Here is an 11,576-nt window from a genome sequence, read left to right as displayed (position 1 = left end):
GTCCGGCTGCCAAGGAGCAGATGGTTCCAGGATTTACACCCAGGGTGTGTATTTGCACATGGTACCAGTTTATGATGACATTATTAGATCCACAGTGAAAACCTGCTGTGTCACTTTGATGAACAGTGTTTCTGTATCAGTGGATCAGTCCAGTGCAGGGCGTTAGCTCTTATCAGTATATATGATTACATAAAGTATTCTTTCTTTACCGACGCAGAATTGGATCCCAAGGTAAAAGAAAGTGGAGCTTGATAATGATCTAATCTGACAGGTTTCAGTAAAATCTAAAATTTGAATCTGAAAATTGAGAATTGGAAACGATGTACAGTTGTAACATGTTTCACTATAACGACGATCAAAGCACGAGCCTTTCCATCCATCCAGCTTATGTTTAAACCACTGATTGTTGATGAGGCTGCACACACACTAACTCATACAGACAAACAAATGCATTCTCACCTTCAGGCAATCACCAGTTCACCTAACCCGCCTGTCTTTGGACTGTGGGAGGAAAGAAAACCTACTGCATGCAGACAAATGGAGAACGTGCCGAGCCTGTTTGTATGGTTAAAACCAATATACCTGCTAAAGCTGACTGCTGTACGTCTGCTACGTGGTTCCACACTGTACTGACAGCGTGCAAACATGTGACTGTCTTAGCTTAAAATATGTCTCCTTCAGTAAGCAGATCAGAAAAGGAAAGATTGATTTGATTCACATGTTTTATGGACTTTTACTTTAGCGCCACATTTTTTCCTTCAAAGCAAATCTGAATTAGTAACGTCAGTTTGCTGCTGCTACAGCATTAATGTTACTGAACGTTTCACAGTTCAGTTTCCTCTTTAATGGATAACCCATAGCTGTGGAAAATAGCAATGTTTAGTTTGTCTACACAACGTTACCAAATGTTACAGTGACCAAAGTACAAACTACAGCAGTGGTTCCCAACATTTCTTTTGCCTGTGAGCCTTTGATATAAAGCAGTATACTAATGACCCCTTATCATGGCTCTGCATGTCTGTGTGTTTTAAGCAATTCATTCAGATAATGACTTCTCAGACTTACATTTTAATCACCTTCAGAGGTTTAACGAGATAAAACTGCAAAAAAAAGAACAAAGACTGAAAAAAACGTTTGAAAAGTAAGCACAATTTTGTCTCTGGTAATCATCTTATGACCCCCAGATTGGAAACCACCGATCTACAGTGTGTATTTAATTCCACATAAACAGAAACCTAACCGTGTTGCCTTACAGCAAGAGGTTAGGTGTGAATCCACCATCCAGCTGTGGTGGTCTGTGTGGACTTTGCATGTGTTCTACATGAGCTGTGCAGGGATTTGCATCGGTTACCTCTCTGGGTTCTCTGGTTTCCTCCAACAGTCTCGTGACATTCAGGTGAACTGATGGCTTTAAATCGCCTGTCACCTTGTCTGAGTGTACTCTATCTCCCGCACAATGTGTGCTTGGATAGCCTCCAACCTCCGCGACCCTGCACAGGATAAGTGCATATAAAATGGATAGATGGATGATGCTTCCTCTGCCTTTCAAGTGCCGCACCAGTGTTCACCTGGGTTTTAGGGAAATGAAAGTGCAGTGAACACAGTGAGTAGCTCAGGGAGGTTAGAGAATTCACAGAGAAGGACAGCTGCTCTTGCTTAGAAAGTCAAATATTATAAATTATTACTGATTGCATCTTTAAATATTTCTAAATTATATTTTCTCTTCAACGGATTCAAATTGTAATGTACTAGAACTCTTTCCTGCAGCTTTCTTCTTTATCTTCTGGCAATATTTCACCTCTCTCTCTGTCTGTCCCCAGTGTTTGACTTCGCCTACAGAGACTACATCCTGTCCTGGTACGTCCCTTTGAGCCGTGATGAGGGCCAGTTGTACTCCATGCTGTCGGAGGACTGGTGGCAGATGATTGGGCAATTGAGATCCAGGCTTGCTGACATTGACCTTGTCAATGTGGTGTGTTACGACACCATCCGAATCCTTCACACACACTTCACTGACCTCAAGGCTGCATCTGCAAGGTACACACACACACACTTATGAGTAGTTACAGTTGCATTACCTTCATTAAAGTAGGATTTACACAGTGTGTAGGCAACTCTGCTACACTTTGTCATTTCTTTTATTACATGTCTGCCAGTAGAGCCTCCCAATGTGTTCACCACCCAGAAATGATATAAGGGAAAGAATGTGTTCTTCCCATTACAGCTTCCTCTGCACAGCATTTGGACTGTTGTATCACAGAAAAAAAAATGTTTCAGCTCTTATTTCTGACTGCTAACCTGCTGCCACCATCATTTTGTGTACGCAGATAGGGTGAAATTATGGCAGTTCAGTACAGCGTAAACATTAAAATCCTCCACACTCACTTCCTTCGCCTCCAGACAGCATCTGCCAGGTGCGCTTACAGACGGAGTGATGATTCACACATCGCCTAGTTTCATTATCCCGGCAAGTCGGGCGAGATTTATGATTTGATCACACTACAGAGATGTCTGGCTTCCCTCGTCTTCAGTAGTTAAGGAACAGTGTAGCAGCAGTGTGTCTTGTTCACTCAAGTTTTAGAAGCAAAGACAGTGAGATGCGACACAGCTGCATGAATAACAATGGCAGTGTTAGCTATCTCATATAATATCATCAGACATCCAGCTCTGCCAGAATAACAACTTCACTCTGTCTCTTTCTGTTTCTATCTCAATCTTAATCTGCGTGTGTGTTTCCAGACCAGAGGAGTGTGCTCGGCCGTTTCCTCTCCATCCCTGTTTGGTCAGTCCCGACTCGGAGCTGGCCTTCCTCCGCTGTGTAGCCAGAATACTGCTGCTGTGTCTGCTGCCACAAAAGGACGCCAAGTCACATACACTACGCTGCTGCCTCACAGAAGTCATCACTACTAAAGGTACTGTGAGTGTGTACAAGTACTGTATATGACACAATACTGTACCTGTATTTGGGCCAGCTGGTGAACACAAACTCTGAAACCAGGTATCTTTTGTTTTCGCCCCACTATAGTCATCAGAACTTAAGGGCACAAAAGACCATGGTGGAAAAATAAAGAAATGGACCGCACTTGATTTGAAATCAATCAAATTTTGCTCAGGACATCCTGAATTACAAGTTAGTAAACCTTTTTCACGCCAGACATTTTGATAAAACAGCAGGAGAAGCATGTAATTGGTAACATTAATGATGGCTGGATTACATTCAGGTGTTCCAGTTACAAGACCGTGGTACTGTACATGCTTGCCTTTGCTCAGGGCTTTCTTTGGACACTGAAATGGAATAGAGCCATTGTTAATGAATTAGTTGCACCTGCTAGTGAAAATGTCTGCTGTGAAAAAAGTCTATTGTTACCATTTAACTGTAAACAATGATGTATAATGTAAAAGTGGACATAGATAACGTCATAATGCTTGCAGCTGCATATTTGTAAGTGTTTTTCCTCTTGAAAGCCTCCCTCTATATAATGTGTGTCTATGTTTTTTCACAATGTAACTTAGCAGCTTGTAATAGAAGTGGTCATTGATTCAGACTGATTTACCAGCATTCCCTCAATTTCCCCATGTTGTTTCTATTTATTTGCTTTATAATCTTTTGCTGTTGTTGCTGTGGTCTGGTGCTGATCCAGGTGGTTTGAAGCCTTTAGTAGAAGTGCTGAGGCGATTCCAGCACTCCATAAACAGGGATGCTGCTTATCTCAGCCTGGAGCAGAGGAGCAGGCAGGGGGCTGGAGCAGCAGGGGGAAGAAAGCCCTACACCTACTCTGCCCCTCCTACGGAGGCAATTCATCAAACTGATATCAACTTCTGCAGATGTCAATTTCCTCACACAACTCAGGCATGACACCTATAGCACACACAGACCTATACAGCTGCACTGCCTCTGTTACACTGAGGCTGCCCTGTACTTACACAGACTTCTTTTAATGATCCATACTGGGTATATATCATACTATTTATACTTATACACACACAAACACGTTAACCACCAGTGTATTTGCTGCTGTGCGGTTACCATGGGAACAGACATTGTCTCTGCAGCAAAATATTAGATCTAAATGTGGGGTAGACATGATTTTGCTATATTGTCTTGTTATCTTGAGAAATAATGGCTCTGACTAACACTGCTGGTACATTTGATCAATTGTGTAAAGGTAGACTCAGTTACATACTGCACTATATGTCTACTGGCTTTAAACTACTGTGCGTGTAAAATATTTTGATGTTTATTCATCCTAAAACAGCCCATTTTGCATTTCATTGATTAATCCCAACAACTGATTGAAAATGAACTTCTTCGTCTCTCTTTGTAGGTATCAGATTGTGGTAGAGATTATTCATGCCACCACCATCAGCAGCCTGCCTCAGCTCAAGAAGCAGAAAGGTACAGGGGCACTGTAGTTCACTGTATGACAGCAAGGTCCAAAAATAGACGCACAATAAAAAATGTTGGAATTTAAGCGTTGTGGTGCCAAACCGGTTGTACTGTTTGCCCCTTCGTGCATGCACAGTGAGAAAAAAGGCACAGACTTTGTGGAAACAACTTAGTAGTACTGCTGTAATTGTGTGAAAGCATGTCATCAGTATATATATAGTAGTATATATGCTCAGTTTAAGAATCTGCAGCATTGCTAGCAGTTCTATGAGGCTGCACTTATACAACAAAATCAACAAAGACAAGAGTGAAAATGAGTTGTTCCACATAGATGTATTAATAGAGACATCACCCTTGGCCACATTTTTCTTGTTTCTGTGGTCAGTTATGTTTTAGTATCTTTTTCCCCTTTATGCAGTAAGCTGAATTTACCACAATAGCCCAAACTAGACTGATTACTGTATATGTGGAACTTTACTTTCCTGTTTGTAACACGAGGTTATGAATGTTTATCATTTATCTTGATGATACAGTAGCTCCGGACCAGGTGATTGTGCTATTGTGTGACCAAAGCTCTTTCAAGCCTTTCTTTCACCACCTGCTTTCTCTCTGTCGTAGAACGTAAAGGTAAAGAGTCAGCAGCAATGAAGGCAGACCTGCTCAGGGCCAGAGATATGAAAAGATATATCAATCAGTTAACTGTTGCTAAGAAACAATGTGAGAAACGGATCCGCCTACTTGGAGGACCAAACTATGAGAATAATGAGGAAGGAGGGGCAGATGAGACTGACGAGCCTCAAAGTCAGAAGGTAAGACTCATATAATGGGCACCGTGATACAACTGGTGTGGTCTTTAAAAAAGAAGATTGGCAAATTATTGAAATCAGAATATTCTTTAGAATATTATGTCTGACATAGAAAGTTTTGAATTGTATATTTCTTGCATGGTATGACTTCATCATTAACGCATGCTCCACATGGCTGACGTTTTGTTATTCTCTCTCTCCTCCCCTCGTTCAGATTCTTCAGTTTGATGACATCATGTGTAATCCAGGTTACAGGGACCATTTCAGAGTTTACATGGAAAGAGTTGATAAGAGAGCTCTGATAAGCTTCTGGGAACTGGTGGAAACTCTGAAAACTGCGAACAAGGTGACGTGCACACACATACCACAGGGCTTAGCCCAACACTGCTTATAGTGTATGGTATTAGGGGAATAGTGATACAATAATGAGTGATAATGTTTTCCTACTACTTAAGTAGTGTGCTGCAGTGCTGAGTGTGGGTGTTGTTTTCACAGTATTGTTGCTGTTGTTCCTTTACGTGAGAATACACATTGTGTCAGCTGTTTGCACTCTCGGTAGTGAAAGCCAGTAAAGCACATTTATGTGTTGGAAAAGTACATGAGTAACTTGTGTGTATGTGTTTGACAGAATGAGGTGCCCCAAATCGTAGGGGAAATCTACCAGAAGTTCTTCGTGGAGAGCAGGGAGATTCCAGTGGAAAAGATTCTCCTTAAGGAGATCCAGCAGAGTCTGGTGGGGAACAGAGGAACACAAGTCTTTGTCAGACTACAGGAACAGGTAACTGCTGCTTTTGCTACTAACTCTAACTAACTGCGGCCACAGTGGACTTTTCTTTATCAAATGTCCTCAGAGGTGCAAATAACAATAGTATGCTTACGTTCCACAGTGTCACAGTGTTCTGCAATGACAATAAAGCCTTTCTGTTGCTGTCATACGTCCTCTAGGTGGCTGAGACGATGAGAGAGCGCTACTACCCCTCCTTTCTGGTTTCTGACCTCTACGATAAGCTGATCAGACGAGATGAGCAGCATAGCCAATCACAGTGTAGCACTGAGGAGAAGGAGGAAGGGGTCAGTCATACACAATGTTGTAAAAATATTAATCTGTGCTGTATTATTGCATATTTTAATAGATATGTATGTTTTTCTAATCATGTAGTGTCAGGGTCTAGACGCAGGAGGGGACGTGTGTGATGAAGGCAGCAAAGGAATCAATGAGCAGGCCAGCTATGCTGCTACGAAACTCCGCCAACTCTATGACAAACTTGAGTACAAGCGACAGGCCCTGGGCTCTATCCAGAATGCACCCAAACCAGACAAAAAGGTAACAAAATACAAACAGATGACAAAACACACCCTGGCATCAAGTCAGAATTCACTCTGAAAGTTGACAGCAGGAGAATATAAAACAGCCAGCTGTCTAGTCTGACTACAGAGGCAGTGGTGCTGCCAAGTGGTTCGATTTGTTTTAAAATGTTAAGTAGTTATTTTATATCTTAAGTGTACTTAGTTTTAATCTGACATATGACTGGCACTGTCATATGTCAGATTAAAATGCATAACTTTAATGAGCAGTTACATTTGAATATCATGTATCACATATGATGTATGGACATAGCTAACTGTTGGATGTAGTGACACAAAATGGATCAGATTTACTCCACCAGTAGAAGCTCCAAAGCGTTCGGTGAGGAAATGTGACCCTGAATACTTTAAATTTGGATTCATACTGGCAGGCTGTGATGCTGAGCTGAAAGCACAAAGTGTTGAATGTTTTGAAATCCTATCACAGCCCCGTTTGTTTGTTCTGCTTTTTTTCTGGGAAGGTGGTCCTCGGAAATACTTTAACAATCAGAAGTGGGCCTTGAGTTACAAAAGGCTGAGAACCGCTGGCATAAAACACACAAACAAAGATCAGAATTACATCAGATCTGGTTGCTTAAAAGCTCACACAACTGTTCTTGTGCATCCGTATACTTTGTGTTTTTGAACTTAAAACCACCATGAAATGTTATTCATCTTAGTGTAATTTCTTCATTTAATAACGATTTGCATGCCAGTTAAAATCTGTCTCTTGTGTTTGTTTGTAGATTGTGAGCAAACTAAAGGAAGAGATAGGCACCATGGAGAAAGAACACAGTGAACTCCAACAACATATCACCAGGACTGACTGGTGGTGTGAAAACCTGGGGCACTGGAGGGCTGCTATTACTACTGCAGAGGTATTTTATTGTATTTTTTGCCGTTTTTTCTTCGATCAGAAACAACAAACAGCTGATTCTCTTAATGCTGAAGAATTATACTAGCTAACTGGCTGATTTCCAGTAGACAACCGAAAGCACTGGATTGCTCTGATGACCCTCCTTTCCACTTGGCATCAACATCAACATCAACTAGCATGTGACTTGCTAACAAACACATGTAGCAGGAAAATATCAAGTCAGTATAAAGTGGAGAAAAGGAACAGATAAAACAGATACATGCCAATTTAATACCACCTAACCTGATGAGGCAGACATTACACAGATATGGTTGTTGCCAATATATCTGGTGTATGAAACTGGTGTTAATTATGTCGTCATTTGTGTTTTAAACTGTGTGTGTGTGTGTGTGTGTGTGTGTTTCAGGCTACAGAGGAAGGTGGCGAGACAGTAGCTTGTTACAGTGTGTGTGTTAGCCTGGTAGAAGGAGAGGAGTCGGCCAACAGTCGCTGGAGTGTGCAGAGGAAACTCACTGAATTCCAGATGTTGCACCGCAAACTCACAGAGGTACACAATGTGTGCTGATGTTGGATGTTATCTTTCTGAACAGCAGAACCAGTTATCACTGTGCTTAAGGGTTTTACCTTTAACCTTTAACCTTTAACCATATGGAAATGCAGTGTAAAATACCTTTGTTTTACTGTGAATTCCCACTACAGTCTCTGTGTGTCTGTCTTTCTCAGTGTTTTCCATCGTTGAAGAAACTCCAGTTACCGTCCCTCAGTAAACTTCCCTTCAAATCCATCGACCAGAAATTTTTAGACAAGAGCAAAACTCAGCTCAATGCCTTTCTCCAGGTAAACATGCGACCAGTACATTCTGCAAAGCACACTAATATCACTGCTAACTTGACAAGAGGATAACGTCTGTGCTTCTGCTGTAATAGTTAAAAGCCTAAAAGTGTTTCTCTTAACTCTCTTTACTTTAACATAAAGCAACACAAATTTAAATACATCAGAGCAGATATTCGGGGTCAATCAATGGTTAAAATATTTAGCTAAAATAACATTTTTAAAGTTCGTTCTGGAAACGTGGTTGAAATAACTAATCATATTGGATAAAGTGATTGAAATAGATCTCTATGCTCACACTTCTAGTTTATGATACCATCTAGATAAAGTTAATGACTTTAGCTGTGTGTGTGTGTGTGTCGTGTGTCGTGTGTTTGATTGTGTGTGGTGTTTGTGTGTGTGTGTTGTGTGGTGTGTGTGGTGTGTGTTTGTTTGTGTGTCTTTTGTAGCGTATGCTGACCGATGAGCGGTTGTGCCAGTCAGAGGCTCTCTATGCGTTCCTCAGCCCGTCCCCAGAGCACCTGAAGGTAAACAATTCCTCATGCTTGCATTTCCAATAAGACCGGGCTAAAATATATTATTATATTATATATTATGGTATATATTATGTGTAATATAGAAACATGTCTTCCTTTTGTCTCAAAGCCACCACACATGATTTGTTGATTTAGCTTATATTCATTGAACAATGAACAACTGCATTAAGGACGTTTGTTTGTTCATTCAGCTCAGTTTTAGTTGTTACAATGATTAAAAGTACCTGCGTGTAGAGCAGCAGCTAAGTGAAACTGTAAAATATGTACACAGTCATATTCATTAACATGTTATTACACACTCTACTGCATCGGACCAACAGAGCATTTGTATGTTTCCACAGTATATTGTTTAGTAATGATGTCTTGTTTAATGTCTGAAGGTGATGTCAATCCAGAAGAAATCGTCTTTCTCTCTGGCCTCCTTCCTGGAGAGGCTACCTGGAGATTTCTTCTCTCACACTGAGGTACACATTCATCCATGCTGGTAAAGTAATAGTCAACTCAGAGTGGACTGTGCCAACACTCTAGGTGCCTTGCATCCTCATTCGGAGTGTGTGTGTGCTGTGTGTAATTGCTGTCAACAGGAGGAGGCTGAAGACGACAGCGACTTGTCAGACTACGGTGATGAGGCTGATGGGAGGAGAGACGCCCTGGCTGAACCCTGCTTCATGCTCATAGGAGAGATCTTTGAACTCAGAGGAAGTGAGTAGTGCAAGTCAGACATGAAAGAGACAGATTCTATCTGCGTCTGAGTGAATGTATCTGAATCTTCATTCTCTCTGTGCTCAGTGTTTAAGTGGGTGAGGAAGACTCTAATTGCACTAGTCCAGGTGACATTTGGACGAACAAAAAAAAAAAAAAAAAAAAAAAACAAAAGAAAAAAAAAAAAAAAAAAAACAAAAAAAAAAAAAAAAAAAAAAAAAAAAAAAAAAAAAAAAAGTCACAAGTAGTTGTAGCAAGTTGAATTTTAAACCAACAGGTTATACAACAGATGATAACTTAGATTAGAGTCTACGAGGATTAACATCTTCTATGCTTCATTTCAGACAGATCCGGGACACGGTAAACTGGATCTTCTGTGAACAGATGTTGGTGTGTTACATCAGTGTGTTCAGGGACAACTTCTGGCCCAATGGGAAGTTGGCACCACATGTCAAGGTCCGAACTGACAGCGAACGCAGTGAAACTAAAGAACGGGCTCAGCAGAAACTACTTGACAATATCCCAGGTAGCAACTGAAACACGTCTAAATACGACATGTAGATATTTCCGGTATCTGATATGTGGATCGCCTGAACTCTTTGCTTTGTTTCATCCTGATCTTTTCTATCAGATGCACTAGCAAATCTAGTTGGCCAGCAGAATGCCCGATATGGAATCATCAAGATCTTCAATGCCCTGCAGGAGGCTAGTGCCAACAGACATCTTCTTTATGTAAGAATAATGAAAAGTTGTGTTTTTACTTTGATAGGATCTAATGATGTGATATTTAACTACAGCTGCAAACATTATGTTTTTGTCTCACTGTCTCCATTAGGTATTGATGGAAATGTTACTGAAGGAAGTGTGCCCTGAACTCAGCGCAGAGGTGGACAACATCTGAACACACACTCATCACTTAACACACACAGTCTTTGGATCTTATTTGGCCTCACTGTAGCTGACCAATCATAAACTGCCAAGCTAGACAGGGAGATGGCCGTTTGGTTAAACCTCAGATGGAAAGCAGCTGTGTTGGTCAGAACTGAGACACATGCTGATTCTGTTGCTAGAACTTTGCTGTGAAATGATGAAAAGCTGGACTGACAGCAAACTGAAAGGGGGCCGATGTTTGATTTGTTGTGGTACAGATCTCAACTTGTCTGTCTGAATGGGGAGAAACCACAAAGAGTCTGACTTCTTCCTATTTAGGCAGCAGTCTAACTAGGCACATCACATTTGTACTTGAAAGTCCACATTCACACAAGAACAAATAGTATTTTTGACATCATGTGACCCACGTATGCAGTTTTTTTTTCTTATTTAAATAGCACTGAAACATCAGGTCTGTACCACAACAAGCTGAGATAAAATCATGGCGGTCTACAGATTACAAGGAATAGTAATTCAGGAAAGTCAACAACTTGATCGTATGGTCGTGAATTTGTAGAGTCTAAAGACCTCAATTAAATGCAGCAAAGAGAGTTGAAGTTCAGATTTTCTGTTGCCCTCTAAAGGCAACCAGTGTGTGTCTGTCGGACCTCTGAACATTCCTCCTACACACAACCTGAGCAACAACACTTGTGTTCTGTGATTCTTGTTAAGGCTTATAATTGTGCAATATAATGTCATGTAAAAGTCATTGTGATGATTTTATTTATGATTATTATTGATAGATTTTATTTTTACCAAAAATTGTTTAGAGAACGTTTATATAAGCAATAAATTGCAAACAAAAAGTTGATGTGGATTTTTGAATTTCTTAAAATGGTCTATGAAACTACAAGGCTTACTAGAATAACAAAGTAATATGAATATGAAAATGATTGACACAGATTGTCCACTGATACAGCATCCTGAAACCTAAAAAACACTTAATAGTATAAAATCTACTCAAGCTGGACTTAAAAAAGGTCAAATCTGTTCTTTACATGAAAAAAAAAACTGTCTGGAAGTGGTTGAGGCACCTTTTCTTTCCCCCTAAATAACAGAATAGTGTGGTTGCAAAAGGGTTTTAGACTTAAACAGTTTTTTCCGAGTACATGAATGCAACATGTGTTCCCTGCAGGGTGGGTTGACTCTCATGGGGGGAGTGG

The 11,576-nt window shown here is 40.6% G+C and overlaps 1 protein-coding gene across 1 annotated transcript in view; it reads left to right on the top strand.

The window, feature by feature from the left end:
- snx25 (sorting nexin 25) overlaps positions 1–10,811 on the top strand; it is a 13,010-nt gene extending 2,199 nt beyond the window's left edge. Inside the window, 20 exon segments of the mRNA XM_035669623.1 lie at positions 1,821–2,037; positions 2,740–2,912; positions 3,642–3,787; positions 3,789–3,850; positions 4,326–4,396; positions 5,006–5,196; positions 5,408–5,539; positions 5,822–5,971; positions 6,139–6,264; positions 6,353–6,517; positions 7,284–7,415; positions 7,821–7,961; positions 8,138–8,251; positions 8,695–8,772; positions 9,162–9,245; positions 9,366–9,483; positions 9,571–9,634; positions 9,825–10,009; positions 10,115–10,215; positions 10,319–10,811. Of these exon segments, the coding sequence (XP_035525516.1) occupies positions 1,821–2,037; positions 2,740–2,912; positions 3,642–3,787; positions 3,789–3,850; positions 4,326–4,396; positions 5,006–5,196; positions 5,408–5,539; positions 5,822–5,971; positions 6,139–6,264; positions 6,353–6,517; positions 7,284–7,415; positions 7,821–7,961; positions 8,138–8,251; positions 8,695–8,772; positions 9,162–9,245; positions 9,366–9,483; positions 9,571–9,634; positions 9,825–10,009; positions 10,115–10,215; positions 10,319–10,384 (2,516 nt within the window). The 3' untranslated portion in view covers positions 10,385–10,811.
- The last annotated feature ends 765 nt before the right edge of the window (positions 10,812–11,576 follow it).

Source organism: Morone saxatilis, unplaced genomic scaffold, assembly GCF_004916995.1.
Source record: "Morone saxatilis isolate NCDOM2014 unplaced genomic scaffold, NCSU_SB_2.0 Contig22, whole genome shotgun sequence".
NCBI classification, from domain to species: Eukaryota; Metazoa; Chordata; class Actinopteri; family Moronidae; genus Morone; species Morone saxatilis.
This window is presented reverse-complemented; position numbering and strand designations above follow the sequence as displayed.